This window comes from Somniosus microcephalus, chromosome 25, assembly GCF_052327205.1.
Source record: "Somniosus microcephalus isolate GS21.2 chromosome 25, FLI_Smic_1.0, whole genome shotgun sequence".
In the NCBI taxonomy this organism is placed as follows: domain Eukaryota; kingdom Metazoa; phylum Chordata; class Chondrichthyes; order Squaliformes; family Somniosidae; genus Somniosus; species Somniosus microcephalus.
Genome location: NC_141011.1, coordinates 34,325,309 through 34,342,401, shown reverse-complemented (window position 1 = coordinate 34,342,401; position 17,093 = coordinate 34,325,309). Strand labels below are relative to the sequence as shown.

General features: G+C 48.0%; 1 protein-coding gene across 1 annotated transcript; it reads right to left on the bottom strand.

Moving 5' to 3' along the window:
• Positions 1-1,162: 1,162 nt before the first annotated feature.
• Positions 1,163-16,047, bottom strand: LOC147100677 (taste receptor type 1 member 1-like). Its single transcript, XM_085967555.1, has 4 exons — positions 15,863-16,047; positions 10,663-10,966; positions 7,369-8,136; positions 1,163-1,201 (listed from the first exon to the last, which is right to left on the bottom strand). Exons 1-4 carry the CDS (start codon positions 16,045-16,047, stop codon positions 1,163-1,165), a joined length of 1,296 nt encoding a protein of 431 aa, XP_085823681.1.
• Positions 16,048-17,093: the final 1,046 nt, after the last annotated feature.

The following is a 17,093-nucleotide window of genomic DNA, read 5'->3' as shown; positions in this document are numbered from 1 at the left end:
GGCGCTAACAGGTGGCGCTACTCACCCAATTTCTCCCCCTAGGTCTTAAGGTCAGCTACTGTGTTAGGGCTCAGGGTTAATCTTTAAGGTTCAGGTTTAGGAATAGAATTTAGGGGTTCAGGTTTAGGTTTTGGCCTATGGGGTTAGGGTTAACCCCTGTGCTAGGGTTTAGGGTTAGCATTTAGATTTAGGACTTGGGTTAGGTTTTAGGGATTAGGATCAGCTCCTATGTTAGAGTTCAGGGTTTGACCTTAGGGTTGGGCCTGTGTTAGGATTTAACATTAGGACATTTTGGGGGTTTGGGTTAGCCCCTGAAAGGAAGGGGTTGGTTTAGTTGGGGTCAGGTGTCTGGGCGAGGGTCAGGTTCAGTCATTATATTTAGGGATTATAGTTAGGGTTTAAGATTTTGTATTAGTGGTATAGGGTTTTATGATTGGAGCATTGTGGTTTATATGACTGTTAGGGCCCTTTTTAGTATTAGTATTACGGACTGTTTTAGGGTTAGAGTTTGGACTTGTGTTGAAGTCACGGGGTTTTGTCCTTTGGTTTTTTGGTTAGGGATGTCCATTTTTTAATTTTAATTTAATCCTGATTTAAGACATTTGGTGATAGAGTTTCCAGTTTTGCAATCCAGTTTCTTTCTTTCTGATCTAGGGTAGGATTAATAGGGGTAGAGCTACATCTTGAGTGAAGTTTATAATTTGAGTTCGGGCTGTGATAAAGGTTAGGGTTAGGTTTGGGGAAGGATAGGTTTTGGGGAAGGATAGGTTTTGGTTAAGGATAGGTCAGGGTTAGGAATAGGTTAGGGTTGAAGTGAGAGTTGGGTGAAGCTCAGGGTTATTGTTGGGTTAGGATTAGGGTGGGGGTGATGGTTAGAGCTGGGGATTAGAGTTAGTGTTAGGATAAGGGTTTGGGTTTAGGTAAATGTTGGAGTCAGTTTTAGTGTTATGGTTACTACAAAATCCCACAACAGTGTATGGAATCAATATATAAAATAAACAATTGATATAGAAATGTATATCAGTGTCACTCAATAGCTCAGTGAGTTACTGCACCTGCTAGTATATAATTTGCATCCCTGCTCTGTGCTGAGTTAAAATGGCAGCAGAAGAGGATACAGATTGCTTCATCTCCCCTTGGCTATAAAGTAGAATAAACACAGTCAGATTCTGTAATCCTGATCATTGTCTGATGAACTCCTCTGGAGATGCGTATGTGATGTCAGACAGGATTGGGCACAACGTGTTCCTCCCACTGTTCAATATCCTACCAAAAATCACTGTAGATTCATATATGAAGAACAGGCATTTCAGTGAGATGGGATGACTGCTGTTGTCTATAGAACTCATACCCCAGCAAGAGTCAGCAGAGGAGGGAGCACACAAACTACTCTTAAGTTGGATGAGGGCACTGTAAAAGCCAATGGAGTTGTGAGAAGTTACCTGGGGACGGACATTGAAACGGGCAGTATGAATGGGTTCAAGTGACAGTTAACTGTGTATCTGGAGAGAGAAGCGATTGAGATATGGTGAGGTGAGGTTGAGGGATATGGTGGGTAGGTGGGGTTGAGGGATATTGGGAGTGGGTGGGGCCGAGGGATATGGGGAGAAGATGGGATTGAAGGCTATGGTGAGATAGTGGGTAGTTGGGATTGAGTGATATGGTGGGTAGGTGGGGTCTCTGAGGAATATTGTGAGAAGGTGGTGTTGAGGGATATAGTGAGTAGGTGGGGTTGGGGGCTATGGAAAGGTGAGGTTCAGGTATATGGTGAGAAGATGAGTTTGAAGCATATGGTGAAAAGGTGGAGTTGAGGGATATGGGGAGAAGGTGGGTTGAGGGATAGGGTGGGATTTAGGGATATGGTTGTTGTGTATGTACCTTTAAGGGAATAACTGGTCTCAGACTGCAGTACCGGCAGTGACCACCCCTGTATAAAAGGCCCTAGCAGGCTTCTGTAGTTTCAGTTTCCAGGTTGTCTCCATTCAGTAAAGACTTGTTATAATCAACTCCTGCAGTCCGTGTCTCAATTATACACGGACATAATACTGGCGACGAGTAAGAAACGAACTTGCCTGCAACTCGGCAGCACCTCAGACGACGTTATTGAAGGTCGAAGCCAGAAGAAAGAAAAAAAATAATAATCCAAAGAAACTCGAGAAACGGGCGTTGACCATGGGCAACCGCCCTCCAAATCATCGAGTTGGGGAGTGCAGGAGAGACTGTCGAGAGCCAGGCTTGGTTCTCCAGTCTGTGGTTTCCCAGCTGGTTGGGCTGGTGGCAAGTAGTGCACTGATTCTTCCTGGGCTGCGGCGGGCTGGGGCTCGATCGGGTGGCTCTGCAACGGGGCCGGGCAGCGAGTCGGGAAGCAAGGAGAGAGAGAGAGGGTGGAGCACACAGGGCGCGGCTGGTGCTTCGAAGCCGGGCAGCGTTCGGACCTAAGAAGAGGGAGGGAAGTGTCCCAGAGGGTCCGCTCCACGACGGGAACAGTTCTTCAATTAACGGAGCAAATATTGAAGCGCGATAGAAAAATAAAAATACCGCGGAGAGCAGCGGCAGGAAAGCGCGGGCGGCGCCATCTTAACTCTGCGGGGAAGAAGGAAAAGCGCGGGAGGCGCCATTTTGATCCATCGGAGACAAAGGCAAAGCGCGGGAGGCGCCATCTTAGATTTTCAAGATGCCAAAGACTGGCGATATCACTGCCTTCAATAATGCAATAGAAGACTGGACCATGTATATGGAAAGAGTCGAGGTATATTGCGAGGCAAACGAAATAGCCGATGAGAAAAAGGCATCGGTATTGCTAAATTTAATGGGCGCAAGAACGTACGGCCTATTGCGGGACCTGATTACTCCAGCCAAACCGAAGGCGAAGAGTTTTAACGAAATTGTTGCTATCCTACAGGAACACCTAAATCCTACACTGCTGCTGATAGCAGAAAGATTTAAATTCCACAGGAGAAATCAGCATAAAAATGAGAGCAATGCTGATTACCTTACGGAACTACGCAAGCTATCAAAGCACTGCCAGTTCGGAGCAGGACTGGCAGATACCTTACGGGACAAATTTGTCTGTGGACTCCTGAGTGAAGGAACCCAGAAGAGGTTACTCTCAGAGAAAGAGCTGACGCTAGATAAGGCTTTCAGCGTGGCAGTATCGTACGAAGCAGCAGCAAGGGGAGCTGCAGAAATACAACAAAAGCCACAGGAATACGGCACCCACAAAATGACACGGGGATTTGCAAAATGTTATCGCTGCGGCAGAACAAACCATGACCAGAAGGACTGCTGGTCCAAGGACAAAATATGCAGGCAATGCGGAAAGATGGGACACATTGCACGAGTTTGCAGGTCTGGGAAGAAGACCAACGACAACAAAAAGGCTACTAAGGAACCGTACAGGAAAGTACAAAAGATGACGGACAGTAGTTCCGAAGACCAGATGAGCGATAGTGAATCCGGGAACAAGAGACTAAGCTGTCTCAAACTTCACAATGTAATCGCAAAAGAGGATCACCGAACCATTTGGGTCACCCTCACGATAGCAGGGTCCCAAGTCAAAATGGAATTGGATACAGGATCAGCTCTAACTATCATGAATTGACGAGACTACGAGCGGCTATTCTCACACATACCCTTGAGGGAGACATCCATTGTCTTGAGGACGTATACGGGGCAAAAAGTATACCCCAGAGGAAAAATAAGGGTGCCTGTCGAATACAACGGCAAGAAAATACGGAAATTGTATCTCTACATTCTGCAAGATGGTGGACCACCGTTATTGGGACGTGAATGGATCAGAAAGATAAGTTTAGACTGGCACTCCATTCAGGCACTGACGGTGGCTGGTAAAAAGGATGACGACGTCACTCCTGGACGATTGTCAACAATCTTAGCTGACGCCAAAGAGGTATTTCAACAAGAACTGGGCACTGTTAAAGGCGTAACCGCCTCGATAAAAATAGAGGAGAATGCAATTCTCAAGTTTTCAAAGCAAGACCGGTACCATATGCAATTCGCCCAGCTGTCGAGGCAGAGCTGGAGAATCTGGAGAATGCAGGCGTGTTATCTAAGGTAGACTGGAGCGAGTGGGCGACACCCATCGTTCCTGTCATGAAGAAAACATTAAACAATGAGTCTGAGGAGCCAAGGAAGGTTTGCATCTGTGGGGACTTCAAGGTGACGGTGAACCCAGTCCTTCACACAGTACAATATCCTCTTCCAAGGATAGAAGATATCTTCGCCTCACTATCTGGAGGGAAGCGTTTAACAAAAATTGACCTAGCACAAGCATATTTGCAGATGGAGGTTGAAGAATCCTCTAGGAAGTATCTCACGATAAACACTCACAAAGGTCTTTACCAGTATAATCGACTGGTATTCGGAGTAGCATCAGCTCCGGCGATATGGCAAAGAGCAATGGAACAAGTCCTGCAAGGGATTCCGGGGACTCAATGTTACTTGGACGACATCCTAGTGACAGGTGAAGATGACAGTGAACACCTTGCCAACCTAGAGCAGGTGCTCACTAGACTACGTGAACATGGGCTACGAGCCAATCGCCCCAAGTGCGAGTTTTTTAAGAAACAGATATCGTATTGTGGCCACGTGATTGATGAAGAGGGGTTGCATAAGTCCCCTGACAAAATTGAAGCGGTAGTTAAGGCTCCAGCGCCTGAAAATGTGTCGCAACTGAGGTCATTCCTCGGATTGGTGAATTACTACCATAAGTTTTTGCCGAATTTGTCCACAATTCTGCATCCACTGAACGCCCTACTACGAACGGGAGTAGCATGGAAATGGAGCGATGAATGTAAGCGGGCCTTTCAGAAGAGTAAGGACCTAATCACTTCAAGAGAAGTATTGGCTCACTACAACCCATCACTACCGATAAGACTGGCGTGTGATGTGTCTCCCTACGGCATTGGGGCGGTACTGTCACATAAATTCCTTGATGGTTCAGAGAGGCCGATAGCTTTTGCGTCACGCTCGTTAACTTCAGCCGAGCGTAACTACGCCCAGATTGACAGAGAGGCCCTCAGCCTGGTGTGGGGGGTGAAGAAGTTCAATCACTACCTGCACGGTCAGAAATTTACTCTACTAACTGATCATCAACCTCTCGTCTCCATTTTCAACCCTCAGAAGGGCGTACCGATAATGACGGCACAACGGCTACAGAGGTGGTCCCTTTTCCTAGGGGCACACCAATATGACATCGAGTACAAAGGAACTAAACAGCATGGGAATGCTGATGGATTGTCGCGCCTACCGTTGCCGACGGTGGAAGAAGAACTGGCAGTGGATCCAGTGGAGTTATTCCACTCGACTATAGTCGAATGTCTCCCTGTGACGAATGCAAACATAGAAAAGGAAACACAAAATGACCCGACACGCTCCTGGGTCTATGATTTAACGGTGAAGGGATGGCCAGCACATGGCGAACCACTGCTGCCAGCATTCTCGCCGAGAAGAGAACAGCTGTCAGTGTGCAGAGGAACCTTGATGTGTGGATCCAGAGTAGTAATTCCACCCAAATTGAAGGACAGAGTGTTCAATGAGCTTCATGAGGGTCATCTGGGAGGGGTAAAAATGAAGAACTTAGCCAGAGCGTTTGTGTGGTGGCCGGGAATCGATAGAGAAATCGAAGAGATGACCAAGAGCTGTACAGGATGCCAGAAGGTCCAAAACGCCCCACCACAAGCCCCTCTACATCCATGGGAGTGGCCCTCATCTCCATGGCAAAGGGTGCACATTGATTTTGCTGGTCCCTTTATGGACTCAATGTTTTTAATTGCGGTGGATGCACATTCAAAGTGGCCAGAGGTAATAAAAATGTCCTCAACCACCACAGAAAAACTATCACAGTCTTACGAACCATATTCGCCAGGAATGGGCTGCCTGAACAGATTTGCTCTGACAATGGACCACAGTTTGTGTCTGAAGAGTTCCGGAGGTTCTTAAAGAACAATGGTGTTAAGCATTACACATCCGCCCCATATCATCCAGCCACTAATGGATTGGCCGAGAGGTTTGTTCAAACATTCAAGAAGGCTATCAAGGCAATGTGTAATGAAGATATACCCCTACAACACAAGGTGGATAACTTCTTGTTTGCCTACCGGAATGCGACACATGCGGTTACCAACCAAACTCCAGCCATGATGTTCTTCAATCGAAGACTACGATGCCGCTTGGATTTGGTTAAGCCAAACGTCAGAAGAGATGTGGAGAACAGGCAGTTTCAGAATATGAATGAAAGGCCGACCAGGAGTTTTAAGATAGGTCAACCAGTTTTGGCCCGGGACTACCGCACAGAGAAATGGCAGCCAGGAACGATCTGTACATGGCAAGGACCTCTAATGTATACCGTGGATGTTGGAGAGAGCATTGTAAGACGCCATGCTGACCAGATTCTAGAGTCACTGGAAAACGTCAACTCCACACCACGATCTGATACACCTGGCGATGAAACCGAAGTACCAATTGCATCTACCGCAGAATCGGTGATATTGGAAGCAGACGAACCAAACAACGACATTGATCCCGACTCAACCTTGCCAGAAGAACCTGATATCCCAAAGAGGCGTTATCCAGACAGAATCAGGAAGCCTCCTCAAAGACTGAACTTATAATTGCTTAACTTCAACCAATGTATCTAGCAACCGTAATTGTAATTGTAATTAGTTATTATTTAGTTGTTAAATGAATGTTATGTACTGTTTATCTAAAAGGGGAGGAATTGTTGTGTATGTACCTTTAAGGGAATAACTGGTCTCAGACTGCAGTACCGGCAGTGACCACCCCTGTATAAAAGGCCCTAGCAGGCTTCTGTAGTTTCAGTTTCCAGGTTGTCTCCATTCAGTAAAGACTTGCTATAATCAACTCCTGCAGTCCGTGTCTCAATTATACACGGATATAATAATGGTGAGTAGGTTTGGGTTGAGGGATATGGTGAGAAGTTGGAGTTGAGGGATATGGGGAGAAGGTGGGTTGAGGGATATGGTGGGATTGAGGGATATGGTGAGTAGGTGGGGTTGAGGGATATGGTGAGAAGGTGGAGTTGAGGGATATGGGGAGAAGGTGAGTTGAGGGATATGGTGGGATTGAGGGATATGGTGAGAAGGTGGGGTTGAGGGATATGGTGGGTAGGTGGGGTTGAGGGATATGGTGGGTAGGTGGGGTTGAGGGATATGGTGGGTAGGTGGGGTTGAGGGATATGATAAGAAGGTATGGTTGAGGGATATGGTGAGGTTGATGTGTTAAAAAGGGAACAGGTTTGTTGGGCCTAATGGAAATTTCCCGTTTCTAACAATCCCTATGCTCTGATACTGTTGTGTAAAGGAGAATCACACCGGACGGACACACACCTACCTGCCAGGGGAGGATGCGGCGTGTTTTATCACATTGTACTGCATTGCACTGGAGAAGTATGTGTAACGCATGGGCGACAGCGTACACAGCCGAGTACACGTTGTATGAGACCCGCTTCTCCAGCCTGTATAATGAAGAGTTCAAACGCTTGGTGCTCAGCCAATTGCATTGGCTGCATGTCTGATCCCAGCTGTTTCTGATGTCGGTACTCTCTCCCAGCCCCGAGTCTGGCATGATCCCTGGATTAGTGGGGCTCAGCGGTTTGTCTAGGAACTCCTTAAAGTGTGCCATCTGCCCTTCTTTGATTGCTATGCCTATAACCGTCCCGATACTCTCAATTTTTGGTATATTTGTTATCCCCTGGGATAAGGAAATAGCTTCACTTAAGATCCATACTTTGGCGGTGAGGTTTTGTGCCACGACAAGACTGAAAAATATTTGCGCCACAAACACATTGGAAAAGATGACGGTGGTGTTGACGGTGCTGCTGATTTTGTTGACTACTTGGATGACATCCTCGGGGGAGGTGGAGATAATACCCTGATACGCGATGCAGGTCCCCGCTGCCGAGGCCAGTTCCACCACTTTGTTGACCCCTTTGCGCCCATATTCATCGTCACTCCCGACAACGGCGACCCAGTTCCAATGGAATTCCTGTATCAGTAGCGTCATCGCCTCTGCTTGGTTCTTGTCACTTGGAATGGTCCGGAAAAATGATGGAAAACGCATTTTATCACTCAGGATCTCACCAGACGCCAGGTGGCTGATCTGCAGAAGCAGAAAGAAAGAAACTTGCACTTATATAGCACTGTTCACAGCCTCAGGACGTCCTAAAGCGCTTTGCAGCCAATGAAGTAGTTTTGAAGTGTAGTTACCTGTTGTCATGTAGGAAGTGTGGCAATCAATTTGTGCACAGCAAGCTGCCACAAACATTAATGAGATAAATCACCAGATCATTTGTTTTAGTGATGTTATTTGTGGGGTAAATATTAGCCAGAACACCAGGGAGAACTTCCCTACTGTTCTTCGAATAGTGCCATGGGATCTTTTACGTACACCTGAGAGAGCAGACAGGGCCTTGGTTTAATGTCTCATCCAAAAGACAGCACCTCTGTCGGTGCAGCACTCCTTCAGCACTGCACTGGAGTGTTAGTTTGGATTTTTGTGCTCAAATTGAGTGGGGCTTGAATACACAATCTACTGACTCAGAGGTGAGAGTACTACCACTGAGCAATGAGCTCCACCTTAGGTTATGTTACCTTCCCTCGAGTCGTTCCCACCGAAGTGTAATTTGGTGCTTTCTGATTTGAAGCAAATGAGTTGGGATTTCCAGCTCCCTGTGGCTCGGTGGGTGAATGCACTGCCTGGTGAAACCAGGTTCTTCTTCCTCTTCCAACAACAACAACCTGCATTTTTATAGCGCCTTTAACATAGAAAAACATTGCATAATCAGAACAATGGACGCCAAGCCAAAGAAGGAGATATTAGTAGGGGTGTCCAAAAGCTTGGGTTTTAAGGAAGGTCTGAAAGGAAGAGAGAGAGGTCGAGGTTTAGGGAGGGAGTTCCAGAGCTGGGGCCTGGGTAGCAGAAGACTCAGCTGCCAATGGTGTGGTGAAGGGAGGGCAATGCATTAGAGGCCCGAGTCAGAGGAACAGAGGGTTCAAGTGAGGTAGGGGGAGGGGGCATAGTAGGGCTGGAGTAGATTACAGAGGTAGGGAGAAAAGAAAGAAAGACTTGCATTTATATAGCGTCTTTCACGACCATCGGACGTTTCAAAGTGCTTTACAGCCAATTAAGTACTTTTGAAGTGTAGTCACTGTTGTAATGTGTGAAACGCAGCAGCCAATTTGCGCACAGCAAGGTCCCACAAACAGCAATGTGATAATGACCAGATAATCGGTTTTTGTTATGCGGATTGAGGGATAAATATTGGCCAGGACACCGGGGATAACTCCCCTGCTCTTCTTCGAAATAGTGCCGTGGGATCTTTTACATCCACTTGAGAGGGCAGACGGGGCTCGGTTTAACGTCTCATCCAAAAGACGGCACCTCTGACAGTGCAGCACTCCCTCAGCACTGCAGTGCAGTGTCAGCCTAGCTTTTAATGTGCACAAGCCCCTGGAGTGGGACTAGAACCCACAACCTTCTGATTCAGAGGTGAGTGTGCTACCAACTGAGTCACAGCTGACAGGAGGGGCAAGGCTTTAAAGGGATTTAAACACAAGGATGAGAATTTTAAATTGGAGTGTTGGGAGGGACCATGAGCAAATGTAGGTCATCAAGAACAGGGATGATGAATAAGTAGGACTTGTTGCAGGATAGGATATAAGCGGTGGAGTTTTGGATGTGCTAAAGTTTATGGAGGGTGGAGGGTAGGGAGCCGGTCAGGAGAGCGTTGGAATAGTCGAGTCTGGAGGTGATAAAGGTATGGACAAGGGCTTTAGCTGAGATAGAAACAGCTGAAAGTAGGTAGTCTTTGTGATGGAGAGGATATCGGATTAGAAGCTCAACCTGGCGTCAAATAGGATGCTGAGATTTTGAACACTCTGGTTCGGCCTGAGACAGTGGCCATGGAAAGAGATAGTCAGTGGTGAGGGTATGAAGCTTGTATTGGTGGCCGAAGACAATAGCTTCAGTCTTCCCAATATTTAGCTAGAAGGATTTGCGGCTCATCCAAGACTGGATGTCAGAAAAGCAGTTTGGCAGCACAAAGGTCGTGGAGGGGTTGAGGGAGGTGGTGGAAAGGTACATCATCGTGCATGTGGAAGCTGACTCCATGTCTGCGGAAGACATCGCCAAGGCGCAGCGTGTTCCATTCCTGGTCTGTGCTGAGTTCACTGATCTTGACCGGGGCAGTGAGTGGGACTACAAATGGCATTAGCGAGAGGAAAGTTAACCTCAGTTTCTGGTCCTGATCACTCTCCAGTGACCCCTGCTGGAAATACATGATCATGGACATCAGGCGAGGACAGGATCAGGCTCAGCTGTGATACCCCTAACAGTTGTATATCCTGCCAACACTCACTGCCTAATTGCTCTCACAGAATTAATGGCCATTTGGTGGAGGTTCCAGAGGGCTTGGGCATCTTCAGGAGAAGAGGGGGCCTGAACTTCAGTGAGAGTCAGCACCTTCAGGAGAGGAGGGGAGGAGAAAAAACTGAACAATGTGATTTAAAAAAAGACAGTGGACAACACAGCACATCCAGACACATGGCAATCGAGGCAATAGAGCACATCTGGGCAATCTGTGGCCTCTGCAGTTCAGATGTCAATGAGAGACATGAATAAACTCACCTGAGGAACAAGGAAGAGGGCTAACACTCTAGCAATGGTAATGGCTACATCTGTTGATGGTGGTCCAATGACAGCGATTACCCTGGGCTGGTAGGCCGTGTAATTGTTTAATATCTCCACCTCTGCTCCTTGCCTGTGTGACAGGAACCTGAACATGGCCTGGATGTCCACGACCTCAAAGCAACTGTCAGCGATGTCATAGCCCAGAGTGACGCCCGGCAACAGCTCAGTCAAGTTGTTAATTTCCTCAACAGCGAATCTCATTGCTTGGAACACGGTGAACATATTTGTGTTGAAGTCTGACCTAAAAAAATGTAATTTATCTCAGTTAAAGTGTTACTGGCAAGAAAATAATTGAGTACAAGGACTCACCTTAGAACAGAGATTGTCAGTGTTTGACAGCTTCTCAAAGCTGTCAAATGCTGACAATTCATCTGTCAAAAATTTTCGACAGATGAAACGTCATACGCTGAAGTCCTCTGTCACCGGCTTGCCCTTAATTGGCCGGCTAAGCCCACAGGGCAGGCTTAACAAGGTCAATCAAGGGAAAATAGTGTGGGTTGGCCAGACGTCGTTGGGGGCGGGACTGAAACCTGACAACCATCAGTCTCACCCCCAACGCGCCCCCATTGATAAAATCCAGCCCCATGAGTCTACAACAGACCCAGACATGAGGTGAGGAAAAACTCAGTGGTGAAGAGCTTTAGGAACCTTAGTTCCAAAGTTAGCTGTTCCTACCAAGCATTCTCCTGAGTCTGCCCAAACAGTGAGTGTCACCAGATTATTTGACCATGAGGGGCTTCATAGCCAAATCTGATCCTGTCTTCACTTGACATCCACACTTCCAGCAGTTGGATAGTAATGGCCCAAAACTCAGTGAGATCACACAGCATGGACTCAAGGCTGTGCTCAGCTGCATGAAACAACAGTGCTTCAAATGGACTGCAGCTGTTGCGATCACTGACCCCAAGCGAACAGACTGGGCTGTGAGGCTGACACCTGGCGAGGGAATGTTCAACTCTGAAGAGTCCTAACCAACGCTGTCAAAACACTCCTAAAATCTCAGCTGCAATCAAAACATCCCATCTCCGGCTAGGCTCCTCAGCTCGCTGTGTAAATCTGATGCAAAGTTCAGGCAGTGTGGATACAGAGGAAGGAGCTTCAGCGGACACCAAACCAAAGGGGGCAAAAAAAAAGCATATCCAGATTAACCCTTCAAGCGCTGGAATCCATTATTACCATTGGAGTCAGCAACAGCTGGACCAATGACAGTACAAGACTGTAGCTTGCAACTTGCAATTTATCGGCCGGTCCCCAGTAATACCACTATCACTCGAGAAAGACAATAGAATCGATTCCAGCGTGTAACTCACTCTCGGGTATCTGTTATTCTATATATAAACCACCTGAATCCACTGATTAGAGTCCAGCCTGTAATTCACTCCCGGTTTTCTGTAATTCTATATATTTCTGTATTTATTCATTCATGGGATGTGTCACTGGCAAGGCCAGCATTTATTGCCCATCCCTAATTGCCCTTAAGAAGGTAGTGGTGAGCTGCCTTCTTGAACCACTGCAGACCGTATGGTGAAGGTACTCCCACAGTGCTGTTAGGGAGGGAGTTGCAGAATTTTTACCCAGTGACGATGAAGGAACAGCAATATATTTCCAAGTCATGATGGCGTGTGACTTGGAGGGGAACTTGGAGGTGGTGGTGTTCCCATGCGCCTTCTGTCCTTGTCGTTCTAGATGGTAGTTGACGCAGATTTGGGAGGTGCTGTCGAAGAAGCCTTGGCAAGTTACTGCAGTGCATCTAGTAGATAGTACACACTGAAGCCACAGTGCACCAGTGGTGGAGGGAGTGAATATTTAAGAAGGTGGATGAGGTGCCGATCAAGTGGACTGCTTTGTCCTGTTTGGTATCGAGGTTCTTAAGTGTAGTTGGAGCTGCACTCATCAAGGCAAGTGGAGAATATTCCATCACACTCTTGACTTGTGCCTTGTAAGTGGTGGAAAGGCTTTGGGGAGTCAAGAGGTGAGTCTCTTGCCACACAATACCCAGCCTCTGACCTGCTCTTGTAGCCATGTATTTATGTGGCTGGTCCAGTTAAGTTTCAGGTCAATGGTGACCCCCCCAGGATATTGATGGTGGGGGATTTGACGATGATAATACCATTGAATATCAAGGGGAGGTGGTTAGATTCTCTCTTATTGGAGATGGTCTTTGCCTGGCACTTGTGTGCCATGAATGTTACTTGCCACTTATCATCCCAAGCTTGGACGTTGTCCAGGTTTTACTGCGTGTGGACATGGACTGCTTCATTATCGGAGGAACTGCGAATGAAACTGAACACTGCAATCATCAGCGAACATCCCCACTTCTGACCTTATGATGGAGGGAAGGTCATTGATGAAGCAACTGAAGATGGTTGGGCTGAGGACACTGCCCTGAGGAACTCCTGCAGCAATATATAAACCATACAAACCCTTCGATTAGATTCCAGCCTGTAACTCACACCTAGTTATCTGTTATTCTGCATATAAGCCACCCAAACCCCTTGATTAGATTCCAGCCTGTAACTCACTCCTGAGTATCTGTTATTTCTATATATAAACCACCTGAACCCCTTGATTAGATTCCAGCCTGTAACTCACTCCCAGGTATCTCTCATTTTATATAATGTCTGTTCAAATACCCCAGTGAGAGTCAGCACCTTCAGGAGAGGAGGGGACCTGAACCCCAGTGAGAGTCAGCACCTTCAGGGGAGGAGGGGACCTGAACCCCAGTGAGAGTCAGCACCTTCAGGAGTGGAGGGAACCCGAACCCCAGTGAGAGTCAGCACCTTCAGGAGAGGAGGGGACCTGAACCCCAGTGAGAGTCAGCACCTTCAGGAGAGGAGGGGACCTGAACCCCAGTGAGAGTCAGCACCTTCAGGAGAGGAGAGGACCTGAACCCCAGTGAGAGTCAGCACCTTCAGGAGAGGAAGGGAGCTGAACCACAGTGAGAGTCAGTGCCTTTAGGAGAGTTTGGGTCCTGAACCCCAGTGAGAGTCAACACCTGAACATAGGAACAGGAGGAACAATTCAGCCCCTCAAGCCTGTTCTGCCATTCTGTTAGTTCATGGCTCAACTCTATTTAAAAATAAAAGTAGAAAGACTTGCATTTATATAGCGCCTTTCACAACCACCAGACATCACAAAGCGCTTTACAGCTAATGAAGTAATTTTTTCCATTGTTCCATTTCCCTTGATACCCCCACCTAACAAAAATCTATCGATCTCAGTCTTGAAAATTGCAATTCAGAGACGGTCTGAAACTCACCAAATAGTGAGAGACAGAACCTTACTTGATCTCAAACAGGAGAATTGGAATTGGCTGAATTCCAATCAGTCTGAATTTGGTACTCCCACTGTGACAACAATAAACAACTGGGCCTAGAAATTGGGTATAGCCCCGCCAGCTCGTTTGCGCTGAAAATTTTGCGCTGGCCGCGGAGCCAGTTGCGCCCGTCCCATGTTCACTTTTAGCGCCCCAAGGCGGAACCGGGCGCTGTTCCAGGGTGTGCCCGCCCCCGCTTGGGGCGCTGAAAGTGAATTTCAGCGCTCCCGGTGCCACTGCGCCACCCGATGCGGTGCGGTAGGCTGCTGTACTGCAGGCCTCCTCCTCTTAAGGAGGAGGTGCCTGCAACGGCCGGAGCCCCGATCGCGAGTGCCGGCAAAAGAGCCCGGCACAACGGAGAAGTGCCGGGCTCCACGGAAACCAGCCGGCAATGCCGCGGGGGGGGGGGGTGGAGGAGGCCGGGGAAGGAGGTGCGGGCAGGCGGCCGCCGAAAAAGCGGCTGGCCGCACCTCCACCTTAAAGCGCCCCGCTAAGGCTGCAGTAAGGACCCGGTCTCCCGATGTTGTTAGCGGCCGCCACAGAAGAGGCGGCCGCTACTGAAGATGGGGGTCGTGGCGGTAGCGGGGCGTAACCGGGGCACTGCGCACACCGATGACGTCATCGGTGCCGGCGCAGCGCTACCGGCTACTGCCGCCATTACCGCGGCCCTCAAAATCAGCGCTACCACCCCTACTGGCGCAGAAGCCCTCTTTGGGCTGTAACTGGGCGCAAAGCCCACCGAATTTCTAGGCCCTTGTATTTATGACTGGTATACACAGAGCCTATACCTGTACTCACACTGTGACTGCTATACACAAACCCTGTGCCCGTACCCATACTGTGCTTGTACCTGTACTCACACTGTGACTGGTATAAATCGTGCCTATACCTATACTCATACAGAACCTGTACCTATACTCACACTGTGACTGGTATACACCGTGCCTATACCTATACTCACACAGAACCTGTACCTGTACTCACACAGAGCCTTTACCTGTACTCACACTGTGTCTAGTACACACAGTGACTGTGCCTGTACTCACACTGACTATACACAGTGCCTGTACCTGTACTCACACTGTGACTGATACACAGTGCCTGTACCTGTACTCACACTGTGGCTGATACACAGTGCCTGTATCTGTACTCACACTGTGACTGATACACACAGTGCCTGTACCTGTACTCACACTGTGACTATACACAGAGCCTGTACCTGTACTCACACTGTGATGGATACACACAGTGCCTGTACTTGTGCTCACACTGTGACTGATACACACAGTGCCTGTACCTGTACTCACACTGTGACTATACACAGAGCCGTTACCTGTACTCACACTGTGACTATACACAGTGCCTGTACCTGTACTCACACTGTGACTATACACAGTGCCTGTACCTGTACTCACACTGTGACTATACACAGAGCCTGTACCTGTACTCACACTGTGACGGATACACACAGTGCCTGTAACTGTACTCACACTGTGACTATACGCAGTGCCTGTACCTGTACTCACACTGTGACTATACACAGTGCCTGTAGCTGTACTCACACTGTGACTGATACACACAGTGCCTGTACCTGTACTCACACTGTGACGATACACAGAGCCTGTGCCTGTACTCACACTGTGACTGGTACACACAGTGCCTGTACCTGTACTCACACTGTGACTATACACAGTGCCTGTACCTGTACTCACACTGTGACTATACACAGAGCCTGTGCCTGTGCTCACACTGTGACTGGTATAATATCCCTTCAGGGATTAATTACAGGTTAAGACATGAATCTCTTCAGCTGTTACTTACTTCTTACAGTTTGGGATAACAGGCTTCAATCGATCAACATCTTCAACTGGGGTCAAGTGAATTGGAAACAAGCCCCCAATCACATACTCTCCTGGTGAGGTGAATGTCGCTAAGCAACTTTCGTGAATGCCACCGATATCCCCCCGTGATGTAGAGTAGACGAAAAGGGACAGGAGGAGCCACATTTTTCTGAGGTGAGTGAGAGGGAGCTCTCCGTGTGTGAATGAAGCTGATGTTTGCCATTTCAACTTCTTTTAAAGTGTGCAGTGTGTGGGATGGCTGGAGAGCTGGAAGATTGTTTGCATGGATTTGTATAATAATCACTGTTTATTTAAGTTTTCGGGCTGTGATACAGATATGTCCCCTGGCCCCACAGTTCAGTGCTGCTGAGGGCTGTCACACTATGAGTATGCAGGTTTGAACCCTCGCTCCACCTGGCCCCCAAGCAGAGGATGCAGCGTCTCCCAGCAGGACAGAGGGGAAATCAGATGGCGTAGTCTGGGATGATGACCCATGCCTCCTAATGGTCAGCCAAAGGGGCCATTGCTGGTCAGGGAGTAGACCCCCAGCCCTCCTCCCCCTGCCCAGAGAGTGCTAATCCCAATTACAGCCTTGGTCCAAAAATAGATAAAAGTGATGAACTCTAGAGGTGAGGTGAGAGTGACTTGCCTTGACATCAAGCCAATATTTGACCGAGTGTGGCATCAAGGAACCCTACTAAAATTGAAGTCAATGGGAATCAGGAGGAAAACTCTCCACTGGCTGGAGTCATACCTAGCACAAAGGAAGATGTTTGTGGTTGTTGGAGGCCAATCATCAAAGCCCAGGACATCAGTGCAGGAATTCCTCAGGGCAGTGTCCTGCACCCAACCATCTTCAGCTGCTTCATCAATTACCTTCCCTCTAACATAAGGTCAGAAGTGGGGAACTTCACTGATGGTTACACAGTGTTCAATTCCATTCACAACCCCTCAGATAATGTAGCAGTCTGTGCCCACATGCAGCAAGATCTGGACAACATTTAGGCTTGGGCTGGTAAGTGACAACGCCACACAAGTGCCAGGCAATGACCATCTCCAACAAGAGAGAGTCTAACCACCTCCCCTTGACATTTAACCGGATTACCATCATCGAATCCCCCACCATCAACATCCTGGGGGTCATCATTGACCAGAACCTTAACTGGACCAGCAACATGAATACAGTGGCTTCAAGAGCAGGTCAGGGACTC

What these genes read in the sequence shown, in the direction of transcription:
- LOC147100677 (XM_085967555.1), bottom strand. Translation starts at nt 16,047, where the DNA reads ATGTGGCTCCTCCTGTCCCTTTTCGTCTACTCTACATCACGGGGGGAT. An exon ending in GTTATCCCAAACTGTAAGAA is followed by an intron (nt 10,967 to 15,862) that starts GTAAGTAACAGC and finishes ACATTTTTTTAG; the next exon opens with GTCAGACTTCAACACAAATA. An exon ending in GCCGCATCCTCCCCTGGCAG is followed by an intron (nt 1,202 to 7,368) that starts GTAGGTGTGTGT and finishes ACGCATCTCCAG; the next exon opens with AGGAGTTCATCAGACAATGA.